At 40.5% G+C, this 16234-nt stretch overlaps 2 protein-coding genes across 2 annotated transcripts; both read right to left on the bottom strand.

Moving 5' to 3' along the window:
• Window positions 1–1047: 1047 nt before the first annotated feature.
• Window positions 1048–4369, bottom strand: cdkn2d (cyclin-dependent kinase inhibitor 2D (p19, inhibits CDK4)). The gene is made up of 3 exons (XM_012850490.3): window positions 4147–4369; window positions 3654–3811; window positions 1048–2041 (listed from the first exon to the last, which is right to left on the bottom strand). Exons 2-3 carry the CDS (start codon window positions 3792–3794, stop codon window positions 1688–1690), a joined length of 495 nt encoding a protein of 164 aa, XP_012705944.1. The 5' UTR covers window positions 3795–3811; window positions 4147–4369; the 3' UTR covers window positions 1048–1687.
• Window positions 4370–4847: 478 nt separating this feature from the next.
• On the bottom strand, window positions 4848–14289 carry ap1m2 (adaptor related protein complex 1 subunit mu 2). Its single transcript, XM_012850489.3, has 12 exons — window positions 14062–14289; window positions 9282–9438; window positions 9023–9090; window positions 8722–8852; window positions 8472–8619; window positions 7792–7918; window positions 7250–7392; window positions 7053–7124; window positions 5676–5834; window positions 5459–5584; window positions 5081–5156; window positions 4848–4952 (listed from the first exon to the last, which is right to left on the bottom strand). Exons 1-12 carry the CDS (start codon window positions 14101–14103, stop codon window positions 4927–4929), a joined length of 1275 nt encoding a protein of 424 aa, XP_012705943.1. The 5' UTR covers window positions 14104–14289; the 3' UTR covers window positions 4848–4926.
• Window positions 14290–16234: the final 1945 nt, after the last annotated feature.

Here is a 16234-nt window from a genome sequence, read left to right as displayed (position 1 = left end):
GACGTGTATTAAATAAAAATGTATGAGGTCAGCCCTCACACGCAACCTGTTGTCCCACATTTCATTATATGTGATCTGGTCTCTGCTATAAGTGGGTCTCTCTGAGAGGTTTACACATCAGAAACTAAATTTTGGCATTTGGATTTAGGTTTGGGCTTGGAGTGATTCCCACAGACATGCATTTCTCTCATTTGACCAGGGAACCTTCATCCACATGTGTACTGTGCCCTCTGCATGGCTTGTGGCCACCTGCAAATGGGACTTATAGCTTATGTTACGGACGTACAGGCGGCTCTAGCGCAAAGTAAAGTGCATGACAAATAGCTGTCTTGTTCACGGTTGGCTTCTTTACAAATAAAGTAAGAGCGTAGCGTGCAGGTGAACCGGGCTTCCTTTTCTCTGACAGGTGTTCTTCCACTTTACAATTATGTACTTCATGCAGTATTGTTGGTCTAGCACGTAAAGTCCCAATATCATTCACTGAAGTGGGCGATTGTAATGAAACTTCGCAAAATGTGAAAACAAAAGCCAGAACGGATACTTAAACGATGAGAGTTGTGACCACGTCCTTCTCTACAATGAAGCAGCAGCACAGTAGCTGAACTGTATCTTCTCGTTCTTCTGGTGACGCTGGCAGGAGGAGGCTCACAAGCAAACAAAATAGCCATTGTTCCAGGAGAGCCCTGAACAAAAACAGCAGCAAAGTATCCACTCACAGGGCTCTCATTCACTTTCAGGGTAGTTATCTTCGCGACCTTTAACAGGGTTTCGTTCTGCCATGGACTTTCCGGCCGTCCTTCATGGATCACCTTAAGGGACTACTAAACAGTACGAGAGTCCCCGTTTTAAAATAACGATCATTATCTCCATGTTTGTCAGCCTTTTAAAAATTAAAAGCCTTCTTTTTTATATGCAATAAAGAAATAAAAAAAAAAAATCAAATCTGATTTTTTTTTTTTTTTTTAATCTAGCCTCTGATGCATAAATTCGTATTTTTTCTAAATAGGACAAAGTTCAAAACAGAAAGGGGGAAGAAAAGTACGAGACTTAAGTTCAAGACTTTATTTTGTGTTTTCTTCATCAAATATTACAGTGAATAATCTCACTTTTGTCTTAAAAGCATTTATATAAATAACATTTCAACAAATCACATTAAAAGTTGTCGTTTTACAAAGTCACAAGATAATTTCTTCTTCCAACAATAAATAAGAGCAAATTCAAAGTCTAAGAACATCTAATTAAGAGAAACACAACTATGCAAAGCAATCAGGGTGCACTATGTTCTTTTTTTTTTTTTTTTTGCAAATTACAAAAACAAAACAAAAAAATACCTGTGTAGGAAATGTTACAATTCATACACACACACGCACACATAATAGAAATGATGTAAAAATCACATAACACTGGAGGACAACTATCTACAAATGTGCACTCCCAATTAATAGGGAAAGAAAGAAAAAATATAAGGTGCCTAAACTGCACTGTGCAAAAGGTGTCTACAGTATATAGCCACCAATCCACTGAAATGAAGCTGCCAAGACAACACGTCCCGTCACATTTTAATGCTCAGCCACCAAAAACAGATTCATGTATTCAAGTCACCAGGTAAAAAGCAAAAAAAAAAATAAAAAAATAAAATAAAAATAAAAAGTGAGGTTTGAGTTTGGCAGAGGATTATTTCTTCTTATTAACTGTGAATGTGAGCAAAAAGCGAGTTCATCATGTCCAGCTCCCCCAGAGCTCGGGCCATGTCTATTGCTGTCTGACCGCTGACAGTGGCCTGTTTCAGGTCAGATAGCGGAGCCAGGAACTCCACCACCTCTCGGTGGCCTTCTCGTATGGCGATGTGGATGGGGAGGGCGCCGTTCTGGTCCTGGAGGTTTACTGAAGCCCCGTGCTCCACCAGGACCTGCAGGGTCTCCAGAAAGCCCGTCCGTGCTGCGTCGTGGACAGGCGCTATGCCGTATTTGTCCTGGACGTTGGGCTCGGCTCCCTTTTCCAGCAACAGCCCTGCTACTTTGGAGTTCCCCATCATCATCACCTGATAGGAGAGATTAAACGACATGAATATAGAGCTCCCCAGTCTGTCTAAACTGGCAAGGTGTAAACCCAAACTTCTTATTTTCTCAGCTTCATATCAGAGACATCTGTAAGGAACCCAACTCTATTCCATCCATTGAATACAAGATAAATAATTAACCTATATGTCTTGTTTCCAGAGCTTTTAAAAATGTTAAATACGATTTCTACATCTTTTTTTAATTTAATTACATTTATTTAAATCTCAACAGAAAATAAAAATCCAGGCAGCCTCATAAGCGAGGCTTCTGTTAAACTACATTTCTGGTGGTTCAAGTAATTTAAATGTCCAGATGTTTCCCCAATAATAATAATAGAAAAATCTCTAAAGCTTTTGAGTTTGGGAAATCTAAGGGAGGGGAGTGGTAGCCTAGTGACTACAACAATGCGTTTGCGTTGTGAGAAGGCTAAAAGTGCCCGGTTCAAACCCCACAGACTGCCACTATGGGTCCCTGAGCAAGACCCCCAACCCCAGAAGGCTCCCTGTGCGCTGTAAGCTGCCCACTGCTCCCTGAGGGTGATGGTTAAACGCAGAAAACTAATTTAATTGGAATGTAGTTTCTTATATAAAAGACATCAGCTGAAATACTACTACAACTTCTACTAATAAAAATAATAAAAAGATCCCAAAATCTCCAGATAATTTCCACCCCCACGTAACTTTGTAATCCCAAGTCATACCCCACATCTTTCCATTTAGTCCCTTATTTCTTTAATTTTCTACCTGGAAGAAACCCATTTATTACCCGTGTACTCAAACTATTGCTAACTAGTGTATTTTTAGTTAAGAATCGTAATGAATGACAAAACTATCTGAAACAAAAATTGCAATTCACTGCCATTAATTTGGGAAGTCTTGGATACCTGGTCAAACGGCTATTTTATATATATATATATATATATATATATATATATATATATATATATATATATATATATATATATATATATATATATATACTGAATAGCATGTCATCAAAGTGGGTAGCCATGAAACTCTATTGTCGTGCCTTTGTAGTTTTGGTCACGTTAGGCTCTTAAGTGTGGAAAATGAAGCCGTTTTCACAGGATGTTTTGCAGCTTGAGGAGTTAATTTTGCCAGCTTTGAAAACATAAAATTATTCATTGGAGCTGATGACAAACAGTTTAAATGTAAGCCGGATACATCAGGAGCCCAGGGGGCCGAGCCCCCCTGCCTGTGAACTGTAGGGCCGTCCCTGCTGCCAGGGAAAACAGCCGGCTCAGCTTTAGCTCCGTGGATAGTGTTTCCTTCCAGCAACGGGCCGAACATGTCTGACACCAAACAACCCAAATTACAAAAGGCACGAGCAGCGCAATAATTCTATAAATGTTAGATAGTATATCTAAACGAAGAAAAACGGCTTTACTAATAAAGCGCCTACTCTAAATAAATGAAACAAAAAAGAAACGTGAAGAAGGGATTATGTAATTATTATCGCCAGCATAACAGGGCGGACATAGAGAGAACCTCCTGAACACAGCGACTAAATAAGCTCCTCCACGGCTGTGAAAACAAGCAGCGGTGTGAGCAGATAATGGACCGGGGAGCTCACCTGCAGCGCGGTTCGGCCGAACTCGTTGGGCGTATCGGGATGCACCCTGCATTCCTCCAGGAGCCGCTGCACCTCGTCGGCATTCCCTCTGGCCGCCGCCGCCGTCAGCGCTTTGCCCGCGTCCATCTGGCTCAGGACCATGGTGCTCTGCGTCTCTGCTGCTCGACAACACACCGCCGAAACATTTCGTCAGGGCGGAGGAAACGGAGCGTATAGCTCGGCGAGCCGGCACAGCCATGTCGGCTACACCTAGCTAACGTTACTACAGCATCCGGCTAACGTAAACAGCGCTTCGCCGCTGACGCCATGTTCCTGGGCTGGTCCGCCCCAGCTGCTCCGCCGGCATGTTTAACCAAAGCTGCGGCTAAAGCGCTCAGATGCAGAGGAATGGCTGCCGTCTCGACAGAGATAACTCACACATACTCAATGTTAATAAGTAGCTTCCGAGCTAAAAGAGCTAACGGGTCATCGGCGGCAGTTTTTTTACGCCTACCTTGTTGAGTCCGTCGATATCCCCAGGCGTCGTGGAGGTTTTCCAGTCCGTGGGTTCTAGTGCCCGGTTATTTTCAGATACAATTCAAACGAGAAGAGTTTATCAACCTTTAGAAAATACATTTGCGCGCTGAGCTCCAGAATAGCGGCGTCTCCCCCCCCTCCAGTCTACAATTTACAAACATTGGGGAGAAAATACGCTGGCCAATCACAACTGGCCCAGTAGGCGTAGTTCGTCCATATATGGTCAAAGAGGAGGCGCTTTAACATTGTTACTACGCTGTCGCAGTGGCAACATCGGCATCGGACCAATCAGAGGCCGAAGCGAAGAAAGCGGGCGATTTGTAAACGTTGGCGTCTTCATTCAGCTTTCCATCCCTCGCTCGTACGCCTGCAGATCGCAGTGAGGAGAAAAAAGGCGGGTCATGTGCCAGTTTGTAATTTTTTGGGCGGAATTTATCGACCGTGATTGCGAAATGCGTGCCTGCAGGTGTGAGAGAAATGTCAAAGAGCTAAACAGCAGTGAGCACAGGCAATAGGAAGAGGAAATCCATTATATAACCACTCACACACCGCTTTAAAGAAGTATGATTTAAATAATTTTAATGTAATAATACAGAATACACATTAAAGTCAGTTCAAACATTTTCATAAAACTTCTTAAAAACAGAAAATTAACAGAAGGGGAAGTTTTAAAATATGTTTTTTTCCAGTGCATTTGAAGTGATCTTTTTGCTCCATTGGAAGTCCTGGGGGGATACAAAAGAGCATCCCTCGATCTTTACACATTGGTCCTCAGCTGGTAATCTGAATATGAAGAAAACACACATAGAGGCCGTTTAAAACATTAAAAACGTTACCAAATATATGCCAAACAGCACATGACCTGTTCATGTAAAGATTGGAGAGCACTGTAAGAAAAGTTACAACTCTACCTCCACTCTGTGTGATGTAGCGCACCCAGGGTAACGCTTGGTACCCGCTTTTTTCAATGATCTTCATATACCGAACCTAGCACAAAGGAGAGTTACAGCATGCTGAGACAAGAGCAGCGTGCATCACGAAAACCGATAAATTTAATTGAGTCCAACCAGACCCATTACATGATCTGACTTGACTATTAAAATATGTTCACTATAAAATGCCTAGAAGGAAAAGAAAAAAACTGAGTACAAGCAGCTTAAAATTAAAGCAACACCCCGTGGAACAAAAGATCCACAGCATACTCCACCTCCAGATTATCTGGCTGTGTATGGGTTGATGTACTGTATTCTTATCTCATCAGAAAAACATGGACCCCTGTTCACACATACCTGAATGCCTGAGACCGTGAAGTAGGGGATTTCAAATTTAACGGTAATGGGTGGTTTCCCCTCTGCCTCGTCATTCTCCACACTGGGCAGACCAAAGTGAGCTCTCATCAGAAACTCTTTTCCTCCCTGCATTGACAGACGCGCACAGAGAAAGAAATCAAAGGGGACAGAGGCACTGGCAGCTTTAACAGGAAGCGCTCCGTAGCGACTCGCTTACAGGGAACGACTTGATGGTCCACACCACCAGGTTCTTCTCGGGTACATATTTAGCACTGCCAGTGCTGGTTTTGAACTTGGGTGAATCAGCATCACTGGGGACGGGGACCCTCACCTCCACATTATTGGCCACAGATTGCTTTTTAAACTGTCCTTTTGCCTGAAACCGAACGACAAAGAAAAAAATGTGGCGTGAAGAACTGTGACTTTGGTCAAAAGGAAAACTGCCTGGTACATCTGTGTAGGGTGTGTGAGGGTACAGCCTCATTAGAATCTCATTTATTTATTGGGGTTAGGGGGTTACTATGCATTTTCATTCCTGGACAGTGGACATAATTTATAAAAAAAAAAAAAAGAACTGAAATTAAGAGTAAATAAAGAATAACAATTACAGCACCTTTCAAAATATACAAAGCACCTGAACTTATTCACATTTTGTCACATTACAACCAAAAAATAAATAAAATTATTGGGATTGCATATGACAGACCACATAAAGTAGCACAAACTGGGAAATTAGATGGACATGATACAACTGTTAAGTGGAATGGGGAAAATATTTAGAAAGATTTACAAATAAGCATCTATACTCAGCACACAAAGCAATGGGGACAACTTGGAATTCGACTTATCCTCACAGCAACATGTGTTCAATGCAAAACCGGGTGTTTTCTAAAATGCATGCGCTTCTTGCTGCACTTTGGGTTTTTTTTTACATCTTATGTATGCAACATTCTTTATTTAGCCTCTTAAGACCCAGTCATTTTGGTCCAAACATAGGCTTTAATACATCTGAAAAAAGATAGTTCCTCTTCAGACGCATATGTTTGATCAAATGTCAACCTCATTTACAGATCTGACGGAAAGAAAGATATATGGTTGAAGTTTAACTGATCATTTATTTTCAGGCATCAAAAAGCCTTTGTTTATAATACAATTGTCAGGTCTTAAGAGGTTAACATAACATTACATTAAACTTCTCTTGAACCTTATCCTTAATCTGTGTGGTGTGTTCCTTGGTCTTCTTGATACTGTTTGTGGTCTAACAAACAGCAGCTTTCACAGAAATTATATGAAGATTAAATTCCAAGTATCCTCTATCGGCCAATTAGACTTCAGGCAACCGATTTCACAGAATCTTATTTACGCGTATCAGAGTGAAGGGGCATGAACAATACACCACCCACTTCCTGTTTTTTTCATTAGTAAAAAAAAGAGAAAAAAAAAGAAACATAAATATCAATTCCTTTCCACTTTGCCTTTGGGGACAACTTTCTGCTGATCCAGAGAAAATCCCAATAAAACACAACAGTCTATGGATGTAATGTGGCGGAACATGAATAATACAAAAGGAGAGGCACAACCCTTTGTACAATACCTTAACCATGATCTCAACTCTGCTGTGAGAGAATTTCTCAATGACAGACTCAATCCATATCAGGGGTTTCACCTGTAAGACAAAAATAGTGTTTGACGAAACAAAGCTACAACTTTCCTGCAGTTTATGTCTGGCTACGTAGCCCAATGAACACGAGTAACAAGTACTTGCTACAGATATGCTGAAGCGCGTCATACATGCGTATTGATGCGGTAGGACATCAGCTCAGACTCTCCGTCTGGAGGAATGAAGGAGATTGTCCGATCGCTTTCAAAGCGGGAGAGACGGACACACTGGTGAAATTTCACGTCCTCCATCACCACCGTTTTCCCCTTGTCACCTGAAAGACCACAGTCAATGCACTTCCACACTGGATGCTCCTATTTAATGTACAAAATGAATATGCTTCACCTTGTTTTAGCGTCAACAGTTAACGTCACTAATTTACAGTAAAAACTTTAGATCTAAAATAATAGAATAGATTCTTAGATATGGCAATCTAAGAGCTTGAATAGATGGCAACATGGGTGCTTTTCTTGTTTCACCAGTTTTTTTATCAGTTTAGCATGAATGTCAGACAGTAGGTGAAGTATCTTCAATAAATAAGAAAAGTCCATCGGCCTTAAACTCAAGAACTTACGGAAAGTTTAAAAATAATCTGAAAAGAACTTGTCTCAACTGTTTTTGGGGGTTGAATTTATAAGTATATTTAAAATAATGTTAAAGGGTGCAACCGTACGTCCAGTGAGGGCAAAAAGCACGCGATCGTTGAGGCCGAGGCGCAGCTCAGGCATCCCAGACAGCATGGTCTTCAGTTTAATGCTCCCCACGATGTCGCTGCTCATTACGCTGCCATTGGCGTTCACCTGTGTGAATAAAATACATTTACTGTCATTAGATTTATTTTTGCAGCTGCAGAATATATTTCCATGAAAATAAATCAAATTCACAACACACATTAGGGTATAAACAGCCATGCTAATTTCTTTGGACCCTTGGGTAAAATTTGATTTGCTTATGACTGGGAAAGGAAGATTAAATGGTTACTTAAACTAAAGTTGTAATGTGTAAAATTTGGGACAACTTTGGCAGACATGGAGTTAATGTTCATTAGATTTTTTTAGTAGCATAGTCTTGTTTATGCTTCCATGTTTCTGCTTAATTTGTTTAAAAAATAAGTAATTTAAACAGTTTGTCCAGGTCACTCCTCAATGAGTGACCTGGACAAACTGCAATGAGTGACCTGGACAAACTGCTTTGGTATAGCAGCCAATAAGAGACAAATCTATAAATAACTGCACAACGATCCGTTTGATTATGGAAGTCCACTATAATTTTGAGTCAGTTCGTATGCACTTTACAGTCTGTGTGATTCACAGAAACTGCATCCACCTTAGTGCACCCCATTCTTCATCTTACCAGGACATTGATGGACTCAATGACATCAATGAAAACCTCGTTCTTCTTGTATTTGATGCCCTCTGAACGCCAGGAAACGGCGTTGGTGACAGTGGTGGGGACCTTGGTCTTTGTCACTTCTAGCTTAGCGCCTTCTTGAGTTATGTATCTGCAAAAAAAATAAATAAATAAATAAAACAAAGCAACCACATCATGATCCAAAAGCCTTTTTTTGAGTTAATCTATGGGTAAATATGTATGGGACTCTCACTCTTGCAGGATCTTGCTTTCAGTAGTCTGGGGGAACCCAAAGTCCATCAGTTCATCAAGCAGCTCATAAACAACAACAAAATTATCCTGAATGCTCTCTTCTTCCAGCTCTTTGAAGTATTCTGTGAAGACCTGCGGAAATCACACACAACGCAAACTTTGGAAGCTTTGTGAAAGACTTTTCACAAAGTTTGGAACTCACATTTAAAACCTCAAATTTGATTACCAACTTACCACCTTTGTGAAAGAGAACGTTTTTTTTTTCTTTCAAACAATTCATTTGCATTACATGCCTCACTTACCTCAACTATCTTGTAAAGAAATGAGTACACCAGCGAGGCGTTTGAGTTCTTATTGGTGGTAGCCACAACTGTAAATCGTGCAAGTCAAGGATTATTATGCTATCTACGTTGTTGCCTGTTAACAGTTAGGGATAGTAAAACCGCTATGCTACATATGTAGGTAGAATTTGTGTTGGTCTCCCACAGTTAAATTGTTGTACCAAATTGGAAAAGCCAAGCATGTTCGATAAAATGTGTGTAACAGTAAGTCTAAGGATACGGTAGAGATTGCTGTGCTTGATCCACATAAAGTGGACATTGCCGTGGGACATCACAGGACTGAGAAGGCCGTCCTCTTCATGCTGCATGAGTAAAGGCATAAAGTGGTCGATCTCTGCCATGTCCACGTCACCTTTGTAGTTCCGACAAATCAGCACCTGAGCAGGGAGAACAGAACGGCATAAACCAGAGAAGTAATCAGTCACGGTCCTGATCACCTCTCCATCGCCTCGTAGTCATTTTGTTGTGGGTCACAATACGTTGTCCTTCATTACAGTCGACAGGTCCAGATCAGGACCACTATTAACGGAAATCGGTGGCAATGTAAAATCTTTGCAAAAACAATGGGCTAGATGAACTACAAGCAGGTAAAATTAAATGCCTGGATAGCAATGGAGGGTGGGTAACCACACATCATTATCCTGAATCATGACCCAACTCCCTCTCGTGATTCGGCAAATGTTTTCCCTCCCTACTGATCGACTGCCTTGGTTGTTACGTGGTAAAACAAGCCACCCACTGAAATGTCAAAGATTTGGTAACTGGAAATCTACTGCAAGATCTTCAAAGCAAACCATGAATCTAATGAGAGGTTCCATACTAATAAAAGGAGATAAAAATCATACCAGAAGCTGGTTTTAGGCTTGTCTAACAGCAAGAGTCACATTCCTTTGAAAAGCCTTTGAGATATTACTTGATAATAACTTGAAGTTATTGGCACTTATTACTGAAAGTACATGCAATAGTATCTTAGTAAAAAAAAAAAAAAAAAAAAGTTAATTTATTTTTTTTATTTTTATCAAAAATAAATCCTCAAATCCTGCAACACATGTTTATGTTTGGATGTTATAAATTACGGTTTTAATGGGAGTCCGGGACATTTGTGTCTTCAACTTAAGATGATGGTATTCTTCAAATTATGGTGGAGCCAGAGCGAGGCTGACAATTGGAGCAAGAACCACCAACCCTGCTGCTGTAGTTCACTTAAGAAAATATTATGCAAAATTAACAGAGGCAGAACTTGTTCAGGGGCCTGGGATACTGCTGAAAATATTTGCATGGACCAGATCTTTGTTTACGCCATAAAAAATGTTTTGTATGCGCCAGATCCATGTTTGCTTTGAGACTATTTTAGTTCAGAATTATTAATCATTTGTCCCCCAGTAGTGAAATGTATTTGTATCATCAGCAAATTGATAGTTACACACTAAAGATAAGCAATTATAAAAAAAAATAATTGCATGACTGGATCAAAGTTGCACGCTTCCATAAAAGAATAGGAAAACATATACTGTTATCTAGTCTACTGTTTTGCCAAACATAGAAGTGTCACTTAAAATTCTATATTTCTCTAAACCAGGGTTATTCAACCCCGGTCCTCAGGATGTCGCTGCCACGTTCAGACAAATAAATCAGATAAATGGGTGATCAACAGGCCTCTGCAGGCCTTGATGGCTGCTGAGGAGGTCAGGCATCCTCTGACTGAGGTGTGGTGGAGCAGAGACATCATGCAGGACAGCAGCTCCTGAGAACTAGGGCTCTACACGAAGGCTGAGTTAGTCTAGCCCTGATTAAGAAAAAATAAAAGCAAGTATGTCATATCGTTACTAATCATATTCCCTGCTCTTAACCAGAAAAAAAATATTGTGCCTTTAAAAAGCATTATTGCGATACTGAAAGTGGTATCGAGAGCCAAGTATCTCTCTTAGTATCAGTATCAAGTTTGAAACTTTGGTATCGTGACAACCCTACTTTTGACGCATGTGTTGGTCACATGAACAAATGCATTGGTGGCGCCATATTTGGTGGCTATCAGTGTTGCTAAGGCTAAGAAGCCACTCTCTACTGGTGAAGAATCGATCCTGTGTGCCGCTAAAGACATTTGTCATGAATGTCCAGGAGCGGCTGTGCAATGTCGACCATAAAAGTACATCAGGATTGTTGCAATGAAATGAACGTAAAAATTAACAAGTAAACTAGAGAAAAGCATCACACTTCAGGTGTCGCTGTCTCCCATCACCCCCCGATGGGACCGTCTCGTTGCAGATTAAACAACTCTCAGGGCTTCCGCTGAGTCGGCATTATAATGAGTTGTGTTTCTTCATGCACTTTAGATTTGTAAATTTATATTGTTATATTTAGAAAACTACATTTTTTCTACTGGTCATCATTTTATTCTGATGCATTTATCCACTACACCATTGAAGGCCGGTCTATGAAAATATTGTCTGACATTAAACAGGTCCAAAGTGCAGAAAAGGTTAGGGATCACTGCCCTAGGAGAGCGATTTTAAAACTGTATGCTACTAAAAAACTAATGATGAATCCGAAAAGGATACTTTGATTAATTTTTCAAATATAAAAAAACAAAACATTTGTGATATGTGATGTACATTATTTTGTGCGCTTTTGATCATAAACAGCAGTGACATCAAGCCATCAAAAAGGGCTTTAAAGGGGTTAAAAATCATAAAAATTGCTATTTGACGGTTTCAACCCGGGTTGAGAGTCATCATGAATGAAAGTAGAAAAATTATTAATCTGTTTTGTTTTTAACCAAACTAGTTTTGGGAGAGGATATTTTTCTCCTTCATGACTTATTTTTTTCTGACTTCAGAGGGTAAACAAATGAAGCGGACACCTGTTAGTTAAGACTAATCTTGTGGTCCACAAGTACTTTCAACTTGACTATTTGGAATGGCCAAACAAAAAGTCTGGACACAACTGGTTCATGTGAAACTCTTCAGTACCGAACGACATGCCAATCCGGACCCAGGCTCTGGTGTAGAAAGTTTAGGCTTGAGTTCCCCTCACACAGAGACCTGGCAGCAGCACAACACTGGTTATTAATAACTACAGGACTTGTAATGTGCTTTGCTTATGACGCTAGAAAAATGCTCTTTTGAGTTTGTTATGTGCCTTTTCAGAAATGTCAAAGAGAACCATTAGTCGCTGTAAAAAAACTGAAGGAAAAACATCCTGACAGTTGTTTTTTTGCACAAGTTAGGAAACATTCAAACTTATTGTACGTCTTACACTGAAAGTGGGAGATTTAAGTAAATATCTGAAGAGTTTCAGAAAGGACTGTTTCATTACCTTCACTCGAATCATGGGATATTATTTTATAACAAAAATACTTAAGAGCTTAACTCTCAGGTTTTTTATTTTTTTATTTTGAGTTTTACAAAAAAAAACATTAGATACCCAATAGGTATGTGCAATTACTACTGAACTATTTAACATGATTATATCAACCATATGATTAAACATTTTCTGAGGTTAAAATTGTGTTTACATTGTAATATATGGAATTATAAAAACATAATTTGGGATATAACAAAGTTAAATTTGAAAAATAAAGACGAGTTTTATGGGGTCCTGGTTTAGCCAGCTCATCGGGGGGAGAAAGCTGAAATTTTGACACCGGGTTTTGTGTCACCGTGTCTTGCTTCAGTTCAAGATACTTTTATAGACACGGTGCTGTCTTTAGTCTTACAGGTAAAATAAGCCACTTGCATTTGTCTAAACATGAGAAAGCAACTGTCAAGTTTTAAGTAATTTTTTTTTATAAACGTTTGAGTGCTCACTAAAATTTACTGACAGAAATTAGAGCAGCTTAGAGTAAAAACTTAACAGTTATATGAATAAAGTGTAATTTGTTTTGCTAGTGAGTTATAATCCAATTTAACCAATGGGATTTGCTCATCCATAGTTGTTCTGGACCTTCAACATTATTCAGAAATCTGGTTTGGACCTTTTAATATAATAGGTTGGAGAACTGCACATCTTTGTTCCTTTCTCCGTGTCTTCCCCATGCTCAGCGATAGAAGACATGAAATTGGACCTAGAGAAAAATGCCAGTGTAAAAAGTAAGACTCATTGGTTGCAAAAATTTAATGTTTGTCTAAACATTGCCTTTTTGATGTCTAAAACCTCTGTAAATGAGGTTTAGCAATTGACCAAACATATATGTTTGAAGAGGAACTTTTTTTCTAGCCCATTTTTCAGGTGTTTGGACCAAAATTGTCAGGTCTTAGGAGGTTAAATTAAAAATGCTGCAAACACAAGATGCAAAAAAACAAAACAAAAAAGGAGAAGCAAGGAATAAATGCATTTTAGAAAACACACCCAGTTGTGCATTGAACAGGATATGTTGCTGGAAGGATGAAACAGGAACCAAAATGTCCCCATTGCTTTGTGAACAAAGGCCCAACACATTGCAGGGAGCAGATGTCAGAGATAAGCTTATTCAAAACCGACCAACCTGATCCCATGCCCAGCACCAAGCAGCCTGGACTTTATCTGAGCCACTGCCATTTTTTTATTATTATTATCACCGTCATATTCTCAGCAAAAATAAATGAAACAAAGTATTATGCGGTTCCGTTATTGAGAGTAGTAACACGCGTGTCGTGTTACGTGCACCTGGTGACAGAAAGGCAGACCTGTCTGAAACCATGAAAGGAGGACCGTGACGCTGACGCGCCTCCAGCAGCCGCGGGTTCACCTCCGCTGGACACTTCTCAGGCTACACACTTCTCAGGCTACACACGTTAGGTCTTCAACTCAATACGGAAGTAGCGAGAAAAGGCCACTAAATAGGCCTGACGCAAGGTTTTCATTAATTTTTAACGACCCCATTAATCTTTTACAGGTAAGGCAGCAGTAAAATCAGTGGATTTGAGGAAAAACCTTTTAGACCCGTGTTGAAAAAAAAAAACACCAACCTGCCGTCGAAAGACCCTTAAAAGTGTCCATATCAGCCCCAACACTGAGCTTACCTTTCCTTTCAAATCCAACACAAATATTGCGGAGGCAGACATGGCGCTCGGTACGCAAGGCACTCGACTTTACAGAGTTCGGGAGGTGGATTAAAAAACACAACAACAACTCAGAGTAAAGTTCGGCTCGGCTCGGCTCGTCAGACTTGAGTTTCACGATGAAAACCCGAGAAAAAGCATCGGTCCTGTGGGACCACAGAGGCCACCGTGGCTTTTTCCTGAAGCCGCCGTCACGTGGTCTCGTGCAGGTGAAACATTAACCAGCTCACCTGAGCAGAGGACGGCTGGCTGAGGAGGCGGTGATGCTCACTAATACCGCTAGAGGGAGGCAGAGGTACACATATTACAGAGGGGAGGGGAAGTGGTTCTTCTGACTTCATGCTATCTGACTCAGGTAGATCTGCAAAAAATTTTAGACATTGTCTTTGATCGGTTGTTCTGAAACATTGCATACCAAAGTTTGTATCTTTTTTGCCTTCAGATGTTGCTTTTAAGTTTTAACTATAGGGGTTATTTAGGAACATGCACAAAACAAAACGGCTGTATCACACAGCGTGGTGCATTTAGTGCTAGGAGTTTACTGTGTTTACGACTGCAGTGACTTGCGAGAAATGTATTCACGTTTTTTTTCACATTCCACATTTTGTTACATTGCAACCGGGAACTTGAGTGTGTTTTATCAGGCCTTTAATTGACTCTATGCATGGACTAATGAAGACCAAGTACATGTGCATAACAGTGAACCAGAAGTAAAGGATGCATGGTATCCAACATTTTCAGTAAAGTAGCATACTTTTGTATTCAGTCCCCTTTAGTCAGACTGACTTAAATAAAATCAAGTGCAACTAAATGCTGCCAGGATTCATCCAGTTAGTAAATTGAAGTCTGTTGTGCAGCCACCAACCCCCCAAAGGCCAAGGGAAACACCAGACAGGTGAGGTATAGCGTTGCAGAGAGCTTTTGGTCATAAAACAGCTTCATAATCATGTCATCAAGCATCATCATTTGAAAACAGAAAGAGGCTGGCACCACTGTGAACCTACCAAGACATGGCCGTGCAAGGAGAGCATTAATCAACAAAACACGCACAAGGGTCATCCTAACTCTGGAGGAGCTGCAGAAAGCCACAGCTCATGACTATGGGATACTCTGTCGAGAGGACAGCTATTAGGTAAGGTAGGTAAGTTTGTTTATCCAGCACCTTTCAGCAACAAAGTGCTGCACATGAACAGAAAAACATTGCAGACATACATAGGAAAAACAAAGGAATAAGCTTAATAAATCATCAACTAGACTTATTTCATACATTAAATTCAAGGCTTAATTGTTTATATTCATAAAGCAAAAGCTTGAGGTCTCTGATCTAATCTGTCTGACACTACAGCTAAAACAGAAAGCACCATAGTAAGGGGAAAAGGACAGCAGAGGTGGTGTGTGTGTGTGTGTGCCTGTGTGTTTTAGTGTAACCGTGCGTGTGCCTGTGTGTTTGTCTGTGAACTGTCCCAGATAACACTTGCAGCCATTAGTCTTTGATGGTGATGGAATGTTAGCAGGCAGTCCAGTAGCGCTCTGTTCAAGGTCACAGATGTCAGAGCGTCTTGTTTACACAACATCCAGGAGAAATTAAGATTGCAGGGGAGCCAGTTTGGATAGCAACATTTGTTTTGGGCAGACGGACCCTTGTTTTTATGTCTCCCTTAAAGTCTTACTGGTACTTTGATTCCAAAACAGCTAAAATTGTGGTAATTCTGCCAGGGTCCAGCTTCCAGCTTTCTCCAAGATCGTTCCAATCCCACCAGCAAGTTCAGAAACCACAGCTGGCCTGCAATTCTGCTTACACAGCATTTCAATCTGAGAGCTGGTAGCGGACATATCCCTCACATAGTTCAGGCAGCCTTGACATGGGCTGAAACAGCTGCCGGCGTTTTCACAATTTCTCTATACTCCAGGTAACCACCAGCTACAAAAAGCAGAAAAAAAAGCAGAAATCCTGTTATCATAAATCCATTTCTGAATACATTTTCAACATCCTCGACTGACAAAATGGACAGACATACGATCCTCCTCCCACCGTGTGTCCAGCTGCACATGTCCCGTCTGCACAAGGGCTCCCCCTTCACCCAGTCTTCTCACTGAGAAAATTTCATCAATTGTGTTGAGAGTCCAGCTAACC

This window comes from Fundulus heteroclitus, chromosome 5 (genome assembly GCF_011125445.2).
Source record: "Fundulus heteroclitus isolate FHET01 chromosome 5, MU-UCD_Fhet_4.1, whole genome shotgun sequence".
In the NCBI taxonomy this organism is placed as follows: Eukaryota; Metazoa; Chordata; class Actinopteri; order Cyprinodontiformes; family Fundulidae; genus Fundulus; species Fundulus heteroclitus.
This window is presented reverse-complemented; position numbering and strand designations above follow the sequence as displayed.